The 17,639-nt window shown below is 41.9% G+C and overlaps 2 protein-coding genes across 3 annotated transcripts in view; one reads left to right on the forward strand and one right to left on the reverse strand.

Moving 5' to 3' along the window:
- Positions 1-685, reverse strand: part of efhd2 (EF-hand domain family, member D2) — a 17,897-nt gene extending 17,212 nt beyond the window's left edge. Inside the window, exons 1-2 of one of the 2 annotated variants that reach the window (XM_008304796.1) lie at positions 578-685; positions 173-470 (exon numbers count right to left, since the gene is read on the reverse strand). In XM_008304796.1, the coding sequence (XP_008303018.1) occupies positions 173-459 (287 nt within the window). In that variant the 5' untranslated portion in view covers positions 460-470; positions 578-685. Of the gene's footprint in view, positions 1-172; positions 474-577 lie in introns of both variants that reach the window. The other variant, XM_008304795.1, reaches the window with a different exon arrangement.
- A 5,211-nt stretch (positions 686-5,896) lies between these two features.
- Positions 5,897-17,328, forward strand: LOC103374682 (death effector domain-containing protein-like). The gene is made up of 5 exons (XM_008304797.1): positions 5,897-6,116; positions 8,810-9,448; positions 10,787-10,891; positions 10,998-11,135; positions 13,389-17,328. The coding sequence occupies exons 2-5, from the start codon at positions 8,884-8,886 to the stop codon at positions 13,793-13,795; spliced, it is 1,215 nt and encodes a 404-aa protein (XP_008303019.1). The 5' UTR covers positions 5,897-6,116; positions 8,810-8,883; the 3' UTR covers positions 13,796-17,328.
- The last annotated feature ends 311 nt before the right edge of the window (positions 17,329-17,639 follow it).

Here is a 17,639-nt window from a genome sequence, read left to right on the forward strand (position 1 = left end):
CTGCTTCCACTGATTCTCTCATTAACCAGGGATTCCTGAACACCAAAGCTCCTGCTGCTGGGACACTAATAGGTGATCTGGGTCACTGACTTCCTTGTATGAACCAGTCTACTTCCCTGACCGAACCTGTGATCACATGGACCAGGGGAACCGGTCTGGCCCGTCCACTCACGTTTTGAACATCTTCTCCATGTCTTTGATCTGCTTCCGGGAGAACTCCTTGAACTCGGTGTAAGGGTTGAACACCTTCATGCTGGGCTGGCTCGGCTCGGCCTGGCCCTCGTTCAGCTCGCCCCTCCGGAGCAGCTTGGCGCCCAGCTCCGAGTCGGCGTTGGCGGTGCTCGCCTTGTCCTCGGAGCCGTTCTGCTCCCCGGGCACGTCCACGGCCACGGGCTCCTCGCTTCCGTCTTCTATCTGCAGCCGACGGTTCAGCTTGGACGACAGCTCGTCTGTGGCCATTTTCAAACTGGCTGCTGAATAACGGAGGGACAGCGTGAGTCAAGGGCCGGCAGGCGGCCCCTCCGGCGGCCGGTCAACACAAGCAGCGGGGACACCGACAAACACCGAACGGACTCACCTCTGAGCGGTTCTCGCGTCTCTCCTGGATCCGAATCCAGCCTCAGATGAAGCTCCTCTCCGGGATGCTGTGCGGGCTTGTCGGCTACACGCACTCCGCGCGGTCACGCCTCTTAAAGCGGCACGCAGGCCGCCGCGAGCTTCCTGCTGGTCCGCGGCCCACATCCAGGCCGGGGCCGTCCGGAACCAGAACAGCTGGTGGTGACACAGAGGGTTCAAGGTAAGACCTTTAAAGAGTACTGTTTCTTATAACCTGAGCACAGCAGAATCCAGTATTATTACATAAACAGTCAGATGTATTCACACTCTTCCATTAAAGAAAAGACTAAACTCACAATAGTCACTAAAATAACTAGAAACTGAAAAAAGTAATAATTAATAAAAATTTTCTAAATTATAATTTAGTGAAATGAGACATTGCTTTTGAACTGTGGTTGAGAAGAATAATTTAAAAAAAAACAAACAATATATCCCGGACAAATCAGAGCCCTTTGCTGATGAGCAGTGAAATCCAAACACCTGTCAACAGGTGCACAAGTCTGACTGAGAGTCACAGAAACACCTGATGATGGCAGTGATTGGCTCAGAGGGTTGTTCAACTAAATATTAGTTCACGGGTCCCATCATGCTTGTTTACATGTGCTTTTTCTTTTTAAAATATTTCTGTTGAACCACAATTCAAAAGCAATGTCATGATATTCATTACATATTTATTTATTATATTTACAATTTCAACTTATGACAGCTGTTGTCTTCCTTCTTTAATGGGAGGGTGTGAATACATCTGAGGACGACTGTATGTCAGAGGAATATTCAACAGTAGATTAGTGGGTTTAAGGACCATTACCAGATAACCACTGGCGCCTGACCACCTGAGGGCTCCACAGTCTGCAGATGATTTTAAAAGATATCTTAAAACATATCTTATTCAGAAACATTTTGCTGAACTCTTTTATTAGATTCTCCTATTTTTTTTTGACTGTTCTTATAAACCGTTTTAGTAACATTAACTATTTTGTTTTACCCCGTAGCACTTTGAGATTGTGACAATATGAAGTGCAAGAGAAATAAAATGTATTATTATTATTATTATTATTATTATTATTATTATTATTATTATTATTATCGTTGTTATTATTATTATTATTATTCTGACTGGGCTCTGGTGCTGGGTTAAAGTTAACCACTAACAGCCTATTAATTGCAAATTCAGTTCTCTCTATGTGACCTCATTCAAAGTTGTGGAATTAGACAAAATTAAAAAGCATCCAAAGTGACAGGTGCAGCAGAGAGTTCAACATGATTTTAATTCAGTACTGAGGTGTGACTGGAGGGTGGGATGGAGATGATGATATCACGAAGTCCATTTTAGTAAAATACACGACTGCACACTAGTATAATATAATTAATGTTACACAACACTGTTACAAATAATAATTTAGAGGACATAATTGACTATTACCTGATTATAATGTTGTGCTGCTGCTCAGCGGGTTCTGGACGGATGGCAAAGAAGAAAGAGAAGAAGGAAGATATAAGCACGCTTCAAAACACAAGGTCAGTTTAAAAAAGGTCAGCAATTTAGAAAAACAAATCATAATAAACGTACTAAATATTAAAAGTGTTATTACTACTTCTGTATTATTAACGTAGTCTAACCAAACGTGTATTATAACAGTGTTATATTAAGAAAATCTTGTTATCAATCTTTGTGTATTGTGCATTTTTATTTGTTTATGCCTGTGAAGAACTTTGTAAACTCGTTTGTGAAACGTGCTGCACAAATAAAGTTTATTATAAGGTATTGTACTCTAATGTTGTATTATTTATATCAGTAATCACACTACACATGTAATATATATTATACGTAATGCTGCATAGACAGTTCACTTCTCACTACAACTCATTTCTACCCACAGTAGCTGAATGCACAGCATGAGGCAGCACTTTACACTCACAACTAAAAGACGATTTTATATAAATCCATATCACATGAGGAACTGATGGTACTTGTCATGTTGCTAAACATCAGCAGCAAAGGCCGTTAATGATCACAACTAATCAAGCTTAAGATTAGAAAACAACACCACACTTCATCTCCCTGTCCAAGCCCATACATGTGAGTTTTTTTCCTCCTTCTCTAACTCTTGAGGCTCGTCTCATTTCACTAATTTCAGCTTTCTTGACTCCTTAATCCTCCGTCCTGTGACACCGAAATCTATCTTGGTGCATCATAACAGAGTCATTTCCTAAAATGCGTATCGAGGATCGAGAACACTTGCTGGAGGAGCTGTGAGCGAAGATGCTCAGGTGAGGATGTCTCCATACTGTTCAAAACCTTTTGCCTTGACTCCTCTTTCCTCGCATCTCCTCCTCGTGGTGGGACGGACTAAGACGTGAGGAGAGGAGTCGAGGAAAGGAACTGAGGATGTGCAATTAGGGAAATGGGATAAGAGGTTGCAATCTTTCAGCACAAGAACCACAGGGGGATTCGGTGGAGGCTGAACACTTCCTACAGTGAGACCAGCAGTCGGAGTCTTGGCTTCCTGGGTTTGCAGGCGTTTCCTTGTTTTTTATTTTGAATAAACCAAAACTGAACCTTCCCAGTTGAGTGGTCTTTGTTTGTAGAAGTGTTCAAATGCATGGTTTGAATAAGATTGCCCAACGTTTTTATTGTTGCTGTTGCATGGACTAAAGGACACAAACAAAAAATTACTTGCATTTGTTAATGAATAAGTTTGAATATAATATCTATCCTTGTTTAGAAATTATAAACGATGAATTAACGAGTTTCCTGAGACAACACATTAATGTGCTGCTGCAGCTGTTAGTCCATTAGTACATTAACAGCTGTTGGTCGTCTTCTGTCTTATCTGCAAGCCTGTAAGATGACATTAATATTCAGATCACTGAGGCTAATTAGACCCTAAATTACTAAGGAATTACTGAAAACACACTCATTAAAACTAAGGTCGGGAAACAAGCTTTTAATTACATTTTATGCACCCAAGTACTGGAACAAAACTCAAAACCTGTTGAGATGAGATAGTCTGATCCCATTGGACAGGTTTGAGGCCCTGGTGTCCAACATGGAAGCAGTATGAGTGTTTTCTTTACTTTTAACTTGTACACTTTCTCTAACTTATGATTGTTTATTCTGTATGTGTTAAGAGAGTTTTATTTTGATTGTCTGTGGCGTTTATTCTGTATGTGAGAGTGTATGTCTGTGTAAATATCTATTCTTTGTATTTTATTCTGTATTTTTTCTATCTTTTAGCTGAAAAATGTGCTCTTTGCTTATTGTCATGCTTACAGGGCACCAATGAAAAAGACAGTATCTACTCTCATTCCCTGTATAAATAAAAGCTAATGAATTCAAATCACCTGCTTAAAACTTCCAGGAAGTATCTAATAAGGCTCGTTGGACATGAGTCAGACCTGTACAGACTCCATCACCACAGTGAAGCCGGTTCCATAGCTCTGACCTGCTGCGACTGAATATCATCAGATCAGGACAGCTGCAGCTGCTCTTTAGCAACTGCACGGCCTCAAGGCATGATGGGAATGTGTGACTCTCACCAGTGACTCAACAACATGAGGTTTGATAGAAGCGTTTGATTTTAGTTGATTTGCATATCTTATTTGTATGTCTATTCATTTTGAAGGCTCATTCTACGTGTGTGGTTGATGCTTATCAGCCAGAGAGTCTGGACTCATTCAATCACACATCATGAACTGCAGACGATATACAGTCCTAGCATGGGCTAACACTGGGCTGATTTAGTTCTGTTTAACAACAGCAATGTGTCTGCTGACGAATGTGGGGATTGTTAAAGCTGTAGAGACGTTTCAGTCCTGACAGTCTGAATATCTGACTGGTCAGTAGTAGCTGTGGTCCTGTGTAGCTACTGTGTTGTGTTTGCCTTGTAATCATTGTTTTCTCTGTCTGGCTTCGTCCACCTGATCTGATGTGGATTTATAGGAGAATTAATGACGAATAAATGATCCACAAACATTACAGATCGCCTGTTTTGCATTTTTAAAGGTTTAGAGATGTTGGAGACTGTGTACAGACTCGTATATTGGTCGGGGAAGATTATCATCAGAAAGAGAGAGGTGCGACAGTGGAGGTCACGTGACACACGGAGCTGAAGCTAGTCCCGGAAGTTCAAAGCGGGTGATTTGAATTTATAAAGACGAAGAGGAAAACTGTAATTTATGGTAATTAGTACTCAATAAATTAATTTATTTACAATACTTCTATAACACATAAACGTGTTATAGAAGTACTTTTTCTTTTTTCTTTTTTTTAAATATGTGAATTTCGCCTTCATCAGAAGATTAGTGTAAACAGCTGCCTTGATGTTAGGTTAACGTTCACATGGTTGAAGAGCACTCTAAAGTATGTCACTTGACTTGTGTCTAATTAGAAGAGACGATAGAGCAACACATCTCCTCCTTCAATGAGCAGCTGAGAAAATGTCTCTGTGAGGAATGGCAGAATATCTCTCCAGAACTTTATGCAACACTGGCAACACTGCCCGCTGAGGAGGACTGTGTCTGTCATCCAAAATAAATGAATGTGTACAATGTATTGAAAAACACATATGAATCTCAGCAATGAGAAATGCTTACTTTTACTGCATTCAGTTTCCACTAAAATGTTAGTTTTTGATTTCATATAAGAGCTAATGTTCAACGCAGAAGTCAAGCAATAACTGTGAAGTGATGCAATTTTGAATAATTTAATTTTTAAGTCATGTTTCACAGGGGTGTCATAAGTATACTGTATGTTATTCTGTCAGTGAAATCATTAGCAATCGTTCCAGAACAAAGCGTTTACATGAAACACAGAATAAGACGACTAGTAAACCAATAAGTTTCCAATATTCACAATCCTTGTTTCTTTTTTCTCTTATCCTCCACTATATGTAATTGTTTTTGGTCATTATTTTAGCCAACTTTTACTTTCATAGATTAAAATTCGTGAAGAAGTAACCGCGAACAAAGTAATATTGCACCGGATGGCCAAAAGTCTCCGTTTACATCTAAAAACGACGCAATAAAAAATTAGTTTCTTTTTTTTGCCTTTATGCATATATTATGAAACGCTCACTGGAGTTGTATGTCATGATTACATTACAAATTTTTTTTTTTTTTAAATAAAAGCTTAAAAAAAAAGAAGAAAAAAAAAAGCTTGTGAAACCGTTACACCGGAAGTGAACCGTGCCGTTAACCGGAAGTTCTTTCATTTTAGCTTAGAACGAAAACTGTTTGCTTATTTTCCCCATGGTGTCTTTCTGAGCACCAACACCAACTCTTATTTCTGGCCTGAAAGACACGCTGCGACACATAAAGAGACCGGAGAGCTGTGTGTTGAACATTCACCGTGTAGTCGACTGAAACCCTTAAACGAAGCTAAACGTGGTTTGTGTCCTGAGAGCAGCTTTGCCATCAGACACTGGGAAGCTAACATAGCGTTAGCTGCATACCGAACTTTGATAGTATCGTTTTCGTCAGGAATATCCAAAAGGTAGAAGGTAATGTACATAATTCTTTTGACAATGACGTTTATCTTTTGTCACGTTGAGTGTCTGTGTTATTTGTCGCTTCTCGGTGCGTTAGTTTGGGTTAACACTTGCAGCAGACGTGGACTGAATCTAGCAACCAGCAGTCACAACAACTACGCAAATCAGGACTGTGTGTGTAATATCGTGCACAGTTTTACGTGACCACAGCAAATTCTTGACTGTTTAGTCGTTGGAGACACAAAGGGGATTAGAAAGCATCCCCTCCATTTTCTGTGCAGCAACTACACGTCAACAACTTGCGTTTTATAATTCCTGCTTCACTGTCGGTAGCTTTTTAGCTAACTTTCGTCAGGTGCCTAGCTAGTTGTTAGCTCGTTATCTATTGTTCTGCACAGCTGAACATGTTAGGGGGCTCAGGTCTACAGTATTAAAGACTGGATTCGTACACAGTCTGCTCCTTCTTGTGTGAGCTAAACTAGCTTCGTCTTGACTGATAGCCGGACCCTTAGCCTTTGACCTCGTTGTGGCACTTGCAGTTCAAACGGCCTTGGGAGTGATTAATAGCAGTGATCTCTTGTGTTTATATATATTTTTGCAGTCGTTAAGACAGTATTGCATTAAGACTTCTCACTGCACATATTTGCATTAAAAGCACATTGACAAGGGCTCCTCTGTTTAAGTGACATTTTTGACTGTGAGCCTGCACAGTGGAGATCCTGCAGCTTCACACAATAAGAGTCATCATTAATTTTATGTGCCTCCATGCTTCCTGGTTACATGCTCGAAGAACACAGACAACCAGGATTACAGATATCACCAGTACAGTTTGGCGTAGTTTAATATATAATCAGGTAAAGCAACACCTGGATAGTACATGTTCCCTGATCTCAAGCTACCTGCTGTGTCCTGTGAAAAGCATCTAAACACCATTTGGTAGTTGGGTCCGATATCATATTTAGTTTGCTACCATATGTTTACTACATTATTTTGTGTGTAAAATGGAATGGAGAAAAAAAAAGGTCTTCATTGCATTAATTTCTGGTAGAAAGTACACAGTACTACTACATCTCAATAATTCCAGTCACAGTTCATGTTCTAAGGTTTAACTACAACAGATGTGAGTACCACGTCGTGAAATATCACCTAAATGCATTATTTCCAAGCTAACAAGAACTGCATTTTATCTTACAAGCAACCAAAAACAAATAGTTTGGAACTGATACAACAAAAATACAGGCACAGATTACAGATTTATAGGGTGAGCTGTAGTATCGTTATACAGAGTAACAGTGGCCTTCCTCCTTTAATGACACCATGGACAGTGCCGGGGCTGGGCGATATGATTTTAGTTAAGCTTCATGTGATTACATGTGCATATGGTAACCTGGTCACTTCAACTCAAGATCAAAGATCGATCTCACAAATCTGTGCATCATGTTTTTGCTCTGGGTTTATTCAAAAAGTTCTGACTTGAAGTAGTGGTTTACATTTCCGCCATTTTGGTGCTTGTTATGAAAGTTCAGTCGCTCCTTAGAAGCTAGTCCTAGCGTGTCCTGTCTCATGTTTCCTTTACTGTCAGTCAGTAAATCACCAAAGAATCCTGTTGCACTACCTCTGTGCATTACTATTATGTGCAATTCTTCAATTTCACGTGCAATATTGTATTGTATTCAAACTGGTCCCTAATTTATTACGTGGCTTATTTCTGTTCTCATAGTACTTTTGATCTACATAGTACTTTTAATTTCTATATTTATTCTTGTCTTGTTATTGTGATGTACCAGCCTCATTCACCACGGCTAATTCCTTGTGTGTGCAAGCTCACTTGGCAATTAAAAGCTTTCTGATTCTGATTCTGATTACTGCAGACTGATTGTTATTCAGCTGTCTCTCCAGTGACACTCTCGTCCCAACGACAGCCTCCAACTCCACTGTCTTGGATTGCAGTTGGTGACGGTAGTCCTTGTTATGCTCTCTCTCTGTGAGATCCACTGTGGCTGCTGTCCGCCTGACAGGAGTCGTGATACAGAAACACAAGAAGGGACCGGCTGAGACTAACTGGTTGGCTGAACTTTCAAAAAAGAACGCTCAAATATAGCACCCTTAATGACGCGATCTGTAGATTCCTCTAAAAAGCAGGTCATATGCTAAATTGTCAGTTTGCCAACGCCTTGCCAGTGTGGAGTTACAGTCAACCACTGGAACACTGATGGGCAGGTGCTTCACACTAAACACAGTAGTTATCAATAGACGGTGGAGTTTCAGTGACAGCTATTGTTGTATTTATAACAAAAATTGTTATATTTAACCTCAATTTTTATGCCCAACACTGATTTGTGATTGCAGTGCAGGTTAAATATTTGACATCGCTGTAGACTTGGAGGTGGCAGAGTTATCATTGTAGAAGAATGTTCTAAAATGTGACTTGACATTTGCAGTAGAATCAAACTGGTTTCAGCAAAAATGTTTTATAGTCTGGCTCATTGATTTAAAGATTGCCCACAATGACCTAATGCTTCCAGTGTTATGAAATGTTTGAGCCTTGTGGTTTTTTTTTTCTCCTGACAGTACACTTGAATTGCTTTAACAGTAATAAGCTGTGGGTATTGTGTTGTTGCTTTTATATTAAGGATTCTACTCACTTATATTCACTCAGAAATGACTTTCTATCATTTATACATATGATCCTCCACTCTCCCCAGCTCATCGGTTGGAGAAAGGAAGACAGCTGGAGTTGCAGGGATTCTAGCATCCCTTGTCACCGTCGCCCCCTGAGATGACATCACAACAACCACAGCTCCCCAACGCTGTCATTCCTCCCCAGCTTGCTCAGAACTCCTCTGCTCAGCATGCCCGGCCTCACATTCAGGCCAACCAGCTGGACTCAAGTCAGAGCAGTGCAAATGCTGGGCCTCTTGAACACAGAGCTCTGGCAGGCAGACCAGGCTGCTCCGGTGTAGCAGCCGCCAGTGGGGCACTGGCCAACAGGAATGTTTCCGCTTCCTCCACCAACTCCAGCTTGTCCAGAAGAGATGGGGGCTTTGAGCCATGGCCGGAGGAAGCAGTGGACAACTCCCATGGGCTATACTCACTCCACCGCATGTTTGACATAGTTGGAGCCCAGCTAACGCACCGGGATGTCAGGGTACTGTCGTTCCTTTTTGTTGATGTCATTGATGAGTATGAGCGTGGTGGCATCAGGAGCGGAAGAGATTTCCTGCTGGCGCTGGAGCGCCAAGGTCGCTGTGATGAGACCAACTTCCGGCACGTCCTCCAGCTTCTGAGGATTATCACCCGGCATGACCTTTTGCCTTATGTCACACTCAGGAAACGGCAGGCTGGTGAGTAAAGCAGTGTGTTCGCTGTGAGCGCATCAGACTTAAACTCTGATTGGTTGTGAGTGGGGCAGGGGTTAGCACCGTAAGCAGGTCCTGTGAGGTTCTGAGTTTGAATCTCCTGGTTGGCAGGGGCCTCTCTGTGTGGAGTTTGCATGTTCTCTCTATGCCTGTGTGAGTTTAATTGAAGACTCGGTTGGCTGTAGGTGTGGCTGTGAGCATGCATGTTTGTCTGTGTGGGCCGCTGGAGATGCTCCAGCCCCCCAGTGATCCTCTACAGCATCGGTGTCAAACTCAAACACACCGTGGGCCAGTTGTGCATGTTTTCCTTTCTCTCCAGATATTTAATGATAAACTTTTTCACATGGTAACAAACTTAGGTTTAGCTGAAACATTAAATCTGGACTAAGTAAAGCTAAATTAAGGTTTGTCCTTTACATTCGTGAACAGATAGTCTGCCTCCCACCTGTCTTGAAAGCTGCTGTTTTCCATTTTTCGTTTGGTCATTTTTTTATGAGGGGTGGCTTTCATTTTCGGCTGCAAGGTGGCTCGGTGGTTAGCATCGTTGCTAATGCTATGAATGCTAATGAACAGAAGGGGTAGGGGACGCTTGCGGGTCGTCATTGACACGCCAACACACTAGCAGAGCATTCTGGGATGTGTAGTATTAACGATGTATACGCTGTATACCGGCGGGCCAGCTCCAAGAGACGTGGGCCTGAGTTTGACACCTATGCTCTACAGGATGAAGCAGGTGTAGATGATGCAGTGAGTGAGTGAGTGAGTGAGTGAGTGAGTGAGTGAGTGAGTGAGTAAGTGAGTGAGTGAGTGAGTGAGTGAGTGAGTGAGTTTGCATGGTTGTCTGTCTCTCTGTTTTGGCCCTGTGATGGACTGCTGACCTGTCCAGGGTGAACTCTACCTTCACCCTAAGGCAACTGGAATAATCTCCAGCGCCCCTGAGACCCTCCAGAGGATAACTCACTGTGTGACAGTATCACTCTTCATCTTTTCCTTTTAATGCCGAACAACAATTCTCGTCCTTTCTTTGTTTCATGGTGGCTGGCAAATAATGAAGTGATGCGCTACATGCAGCACATACAGCTTTATTGTGTCTTGAATTTCTCTAAGCTTCCCTTTAGCACCCTTGTTTACACATTATTGCTTGGAACAGAGATATGACGGTATTTCCAGCCAGCAAAAGAAAAAAAAAAAAGAACATGCTGGTGTGTATTTGACTGAGGTGACGAGTGTAATGTTGCAGCGCTGTCCCCTCATGTTCCACTGGTTTGAGGATGATTAGCATTGCAATTACGAACCACTTCAGAAATCAGATGTTGTTTTCAGTGTGCCCAGATCCTGTTGATAAGTACCTGGAGGAGACATCAGTACGCTACATTTCACCCAGAGGAACAGCGCAGAGCAAGGACACTGCACCTCACAGACGAACAGGTGGGTCACTAGGTGTCAGGCTGTGTGTGTTTAAGTGTTTTTTGTTTGTTTAACAATGTGCCTTTTTATTTCATCTTTTAACTTCATAACTAATGTCCCTCTCCAGGTCCACAGCCAGTTATTTGTTGTTCCCCATCAGGATCACACGTTGGCCCCGCTCGAACAAAGCCAGCTCCCTCTGTACCAAACCGCAAACGAAAGAGAAGTCATTCCTCAGCCGACTGCAGAGAGAAGCAGACATGTGGTAAAAAAATATGCACGACATAAAGAGGGATTTTTGTTTGTGTCAAAGTGTATGAAAATCAAGACAACATCACTACATGGCTTTAGTGACCGTTTGCTTTTTCCAGTGAGCTAAATGTCATTTTATTAAGAAAGATGGTTTCAATAAACAGGATTAGAGAAACTGGGTTTCCTTTGGGGCTGCAAGGCGGCTCGGGGCATAGCACTGTTGCCTCGCAGCTAGAAGGTCGCCGGTTCGCATCCCGGTGAGGACACCTTTGCAAAATGAAATGATTGCTTGTTTCAGTGTCACCAAAGGGCTGAAGGAGAGTCGGCTACTTTAGAGACTTAATTAGCCCCATCCGTCCTGCGTTGTTATGATGATGATTGTTTTTCAGCTTCTACTGTTTAAAGCCGTCCTCCACGATGCACTGTGAAATCCCAAAGGGTTTCCGTTAGCATACTACTTACTCCATGCATCACCATCAGTACGATTTATTTTGTGCTTCAGGAGACGCTGACATTCCTGCCCTTTATTGTCTCAATACCTTATATCTGTTATGACCAAGTATCTACAGTGACTTAAAGGCTGAGTGTGATAAGTTGTCTTTTTATTTTTAGTCTGTCTGTTGCCCTATTTTGTTTTATTTTTTTTACACTTGATCACCTGGAATAATGCCACTATTGCACATTATTTACATCTAAGCAGCAGAACTAAAAACTCTCTCTAGTAGCCTACTTTACAAGTCTGAAAAAATGACCCAGACGAAATGTGTTGGTTTAATAAAGCTATGTGTGATCACCATGACATAACTAAAGATAGAAATCATCAGCACACAGCCACTCTCTCCTACGTCTGGAAACTGTATTGATCCCACACGTCCTACATGTGTTTGTTCGACACAGTGTCTGGAAGTGGATTTTAAGCGTTATCTCCAGAGCTGAGCCCTTGCAGCAGCTGGGTGGTAAGGTTGACAGCTTGATCCCAGCTCCACCATGTGCCAAGTGTCTTTAGTTGCTCCGATGGTAGGCCTTTATGGCTGCTCCACCACCATCGGTGTATGTGTGAGTGTAGATGGGTGAATGAGAAACACCTCGCTAGGGTTAAGAATATGCTGCATCAGTGCAGAGCGTTTACCTGTAAGATGTGCTCTGCTTCAGATGCACAGTAAGAGAGCAAGGAAGGTTTCAGAGGCATGCCTGTAAAATGCTGTCTGATCAGCCTGAACACAACTTTGACGTGTGACCTTCATATGAGCACCAAAGTGAAAACACTCCACCACAGGGCAGCAGGAGACCACTAATAAAAGAAAAACAGATAAATGTTGACATGATAGTTTACATCCCATCTAATACAACTGCTCAAAAAAATAAAGGGAACACCTCAACAACACAGTGTCACTCCAAGTCAGTCACACTTCTGTGAAATCAACCTGTCCAGTCAGACACCAGGTGGAGATGAGAGGCAGTTAGCAGAACCACCCCTATAAAGGAGAGGTTCTGCAGGTGGTGACCACAGACCATGTCTCTGTTCTCGTCCTTTCTGCCTGATGTTTTGGTCACTTTTGCATTTTTGTCAGTGCTCTCAGCCCTAGAGGTAGCATGAGGCGGTGTCTACAACCCACACAAGCTGCTCAGGTAGTGCAGCTCATCCAGGATGGCACATCAAAGCAAGCTGTGGCAAGAAGGTTTGTTGTGTCTCTCAGCCTGGAGGAGATGCCAGGAGACGTGGAGGGGGCTGTAGGAGGTCAACAACCCAGCAGCAGGACCACTACCTCCTCCTTCTCAACTGGAATATTTCATTCATTGAGATCTAGGATGTTTTGTTTCCCTTTATTTTTTTGAGCAGTGCGTATCTGATGTGGTTTTTGCCGTCATTTGGAGCATGTGTTTGTAACCAGGAGCATAAACTGATCAGCCACTTGACTACAACCCTGCTATACTCGGGTCTTTTTCTTTCCGCTGTTGCCAAGTTCTTGCTCAGAGGGAATTATTTACCTACAAGACCTAGTCATCCAGCTGTTGGAGTTAGGCCCAAAGTCATTCAGAACCTGCTTCCAATACATCAATCTCATGACCTGACTGTTGACCAGCTGCTGAATATGTCCCACCCCTTTGACAGGAGCCAGTGCGATGATATGAAATAAAATAGAATTCAAAAATATGCATGATGATCATTGACGAGGAGGTTCTAGAGAGTCTTGAGAATCTTTTATTGAAAATCGGTGTGGGCTTTTCCAGTTAATTCTTTTTTTTTTTTCCTCTATTCTTTTAGATATTCGCCTCCGAGTTCGGGCTGAGTATTGCCAGCACGAGTCTGCGCTTCAAGGAAACGTCTTCTCCAACAAGCAAGAGGCCGTGGAGCGCCAGTTTGAGCGCTTCAACCAGGCCAACACTATCCTGAAGTCCAGAGATCTGGGCTCCATCATCTGTGACATCAAGTTCTCTGAGCTGACCTACTTGGATGCCTTCTGGAGGGACTACATCAATGGATCGTTGCTAGAGGCCCTTAAAGGGGTCTTTATCACAGATTCCCTAAAACAGGCCGTGGGCCACGAGGCCATAAAACTCTTGGTCAATGTCGATGAGGAGGACTACCAGGCTGGTCGACGCAAACTTCTCCGTAATTTGGTCACAAGTGGAGGGAGCCCACCGGTGGGTAACAAAGACTCGGTATCTTAGACACACCCTCCACGTGGTAGCATACAGGAGGAACACTGCTGTGCCTCCGCCCCAGGGAATAGGCTGAGATGTGGTGGTGGTGGTGGTGGTCGTTTGAGGTGCCTGAAGTGCGTGCCTAAAAGGAACTGATTAATTTGCAGCCACCCCATTAATTCCCTGAGAGCTAAGATCATAGAATACCTACTTGGCACCCTTAAGCATAGCATGCAAGGAGATCTGGAACTACGTTAGCGAAAACAGGCGATGCATACAGATTGGCATTATTTTGAATGTTAAGCAGTTCATGTTCTCGAAGGTAAAGGTAATGCGGATCTTATGTGTGCATTCAATTTAGCTAATTTCTGGCTTGTGGTAAGTTGGCTCATCCAAACACCTCGGTTAACTCTAACGATGCTCTTCACTCCTGTTCTACAGTGAAGTTATTTTCAATACAGGAAACACATTGACTAGTTACTCCCAGTGGGAGTTGAACCTTATTGTCAAACTAGCTAATTGCTTTTCCCGGTTTTTCAGGTACATTACAGATTGAATTAGCCAATAGCAGAATGTTCTGTATGTTCTGGCAGACGCAGACCACAGTTGACTTACAATTTCCTTGTCTATTTCTTTCAGCTCTTTTCAGCTCCTTGTTGGCAAAGGTGAACTCTTTGCAAAGACGAAGCCTTTTTTTTTTTTCTTTTTTTCTGTCGACATCATTGTGTCTTGGCTCTCTATATCCTCACACGTTTCGGTACCAGCAACTGTGATTTCTACCATAATTTGAAACTTCAATTGTTCAGTCACTGCCAATATTTAAAATTAATATTTTATGGATCATTCTGACGTGTTGTATCATAATCAGTGAAACACTAACTCTTCCACCGGTATCTTAGATCTGTTTGAATTTGAAACTGCGTGCCACTTTCATCGTCAGCCTGTACGTCACGTGCCCTTTCACTCATAATACAACACTGAACTTTTTAAAAAACATAGAATAAATGTAAATAAATTTCATATATATGCATATGAAGTTTATTTAAGCTAATCATCCGTATCCCATTCGGGGGTATGGCCACCTGCCTGAGGTCGGGGAAACACTGAAGTAAACCCACAGTTCTCGTTTTTGTGAAGATATTTTACCCACTGAACTCACACGTTAAATCAGGCAGTTTGTCGCTGTGGGGGTGCATCATGCCGTCTGTTGAACGACTACGTCATTGCGTCCGTGCTCTCTAAAGGTGGTACAAGCATGTTGGTGAAATGAGTATCTCCCTTCAAAGAACAGGCGTCCGTAGTAAACCAAACGGGGCATTCGTTTTCGTTGATGATCCTCTCTACAATTTAGGGCGCAAAACTAACAACGATGAGCTTCTAGTTGGCAGAATACCGAGTTCACAGTGTAGCCTGAAATGCTAATTAACCAAAATGTGAATTTCTGTTCATTTCTGTAGATCAACGGGACATGTAGGTTAGGTGTCTGTGAGAAGCCCATGTCGAGAGTATTACTGATATTTCCTTTGTTTTGTACACTTGATAGGAATACCCTTCTTGTTCTTGGAACTCCCCCTCCCCTCCCCTGTACAGCCTGAAATCTTCACGGCATTAGCATCGCAGGCTTGTGTTGTTTGTCTTTCCATGAGACTTTGTGGGTTAGGACTACAGACTGCTGCTGTCTATGCTAGGCTCATGCTGAACTTCTTTTTGTTTTTTGTGTGTGTGTGTGTCCAGCTCTTTGTACGCCGAAGTCTCTGTGCTGGGTTCTAAATGCAACTTTTAACGAAAAATACGAAGGTCAGCCAACCTTGTCAACACACGATTATATCAGTATTGGAAAATCCTCCGAAAGTCCGCGTTATGTTTGACGATAGCCGTCACATTGTTGGGTCCCACAGAGAAAGATTGTGGTCACATTTCAAAGTAGTAAAATGTCAACTGCAGGTCAGAGACTGTCTGAAGTCAAGACACCAACACACTCATTCATCATAGCAGCCTAAGCGCTACTTCCCGCGTTGGCGCTTCAGCATTACACACAGAATCATCCATATGGACGCAATTCAAAGGGATACTAGGCGGGAGCTGACTCCAGCGTCAGGAAGGTGCCATTGCAGACTCAGAGCAGTTGTTTGGAAATGTTTAATACGAGCGATATACAGGAATGTCAAACATGAAGTATTAGCATAATGCTGTTTTGTGATGAGATTATTTTTTTGATTTTTTTTGTAGCAGAAATAGATTAGAGCGTGAATGTCGCTTCGGTAAGAACTGTCATTTGAAACACCAGTCTCTAATGCTAATACATTTTTCCTTTTTTTGTTTTTGTTTTTCGTTGTTGTTACTCGGCACACACATATCCAAAACCTGTGCAGGCTCGTACTCACTAGAGGAAAATGTGTACTCAATCAGCAAAGTATGGTTTTAATGCAGTTCTCTACTTTCCATCGTAACATTTTTACTTTTTTTTTTTTTTTTGCATTACAAATATGCATCTCTCTTTGCCAAATCTTTGTAATCAAATTTTAATTTTTAATTAATTCTAAAAAATGTATTTAAAATCTTGTCTAGTTTTTCCATCTGTTAGTTCAACGGTGGGCTGAAATTCAGCGTTTTGGTTTATGTACCCTATTAAACATTCTGTGTATGTTTTTACCAAATATGTTCTTCCTGCTAAAAAAGAAAAAAGAAAAAAAAAAAAAGAAGAAGCTCCATCTGATCTCTGCTGTCATACCAATCATTTTCTACATATCAGAACATGCAAGTCAAGACTGACGGGCCACTGTGAATGATATAGAGTAGGCCTACATTTTCTATTTTTACGCGAGTGGAATTTCATGTAAAGGTTGCAAGTTAGTATCTATTATATAGGTTGGTGTATGTTATGTTGATTGTATGTTATATTAGTTGTTAAATGCAGCTTTTACGCAAAATTGCATGTAACCTGTTATGATGAAATGTCTCAACTCACAGTGCTACCATTTTGTAAATAACTATTGGGTGTCAGGTTTTCTTACTTCAATTTTGCATTTCTTTCAGAAAACAGACAAGTAGGACTGTTAATAAAACGAACTGGATGGATTTTTGTAGGTTTCTCAATCCCAACGATCTTTTCACGTCACATGACACGGCGTATATTTTTAAAATAAGAATATAGAGGACACACTAAAACAAACAGCTCCTTAACAGATCTCATTACGATATCGCTCCGGTGAGTTTCTGAACTCGTTCCCGCTGTGTATGGACACGTAGACTGGTCCTGGTTGTGTCTCATTCTTCTGATACCTTCATTCCTTTCACTCGCTTGATCCTGAGCTCGTCACAATGTGGGGGAGACACGAAACGAAGGGGGGAAATCCAGGTAAATCCACTGACGAACTGCGAAGCACCAAGTTTATTCTGGTCTCCATGAATGTTCTTGCAGAGACTTGAATGTAATATATGTTAGTGTTAACCATCCTTTCTACCAGTATTATGGTGTTGCTTTAAACACATCCACTGACTGAACTTCTAAAAGATCAGACCTGTTGATTTGTTGACCAATAAAACTAAACTTTTCTGTGTTTCTATATGTCATGAATACTCTGCGACCAGTGAATTTGGTTATCAAACTGAGCTTTAACTAACCGCCGCCACAGCCGACCTGCCGCCACTCAATATGATCCAACTTTGTACACAATAGATTAAACAAATTTATGAAAATGTGCTGGCTAGTCTTGTGCACTTGTTGACCTAGAGGCTGCTTCCATGCGTGTTTTAATAGACTTTACATATTTACTGAACGTAGTGCTGCAGCGGATATTTGTGGAGCAGGTTTCCGGTGTTGTACGTGTTCCAGGGTTTCGTTGTGAGACTCGAGGCTTTCTTCAACTTT

The sequence above is a fragment of the Stegastes partitus genome, unplaced genomic scaffold (genome assembly GCF_000690725.1).
Source record: "Stegastes partitus isolate 25-593 unplaced genomic scaffold, Stegastes_partitus-1.0.2 Scaffold2324, whole genome shotgun sequence".
Taxonomy (NCBI): domain Eukaryota; kingdom Metazoa; phylum Chordata; class Actinopteri; family Pomacentridae; genus Stegastes; species Stegastes partitus.

Bases quoted from the DNA above. Each gene is read 5' to 3' on its own strand.
- LOC103374682 (XM_008304797.1), top strand. From the start codon at position 8,884: ATGACATCACAACAACCACAGCTCCCCAACGCTGTCATTCCTCCCCAG. The intron at 9,449-10,786 runs GTGAGTAAAGCA...TGTTGTTTTCAG, and splicing joins ACTCAGGAAACGGCAGGCTG to TGTGCCCAGATCCTGTTGAT. The intron at 10,892-10,997 runs GTGGGTCACTAG...GTCCCTCTCCAG, and splicing joins TGCACCTCACAGACGAACAG to GTCCACAGCCAGTTATTTGT.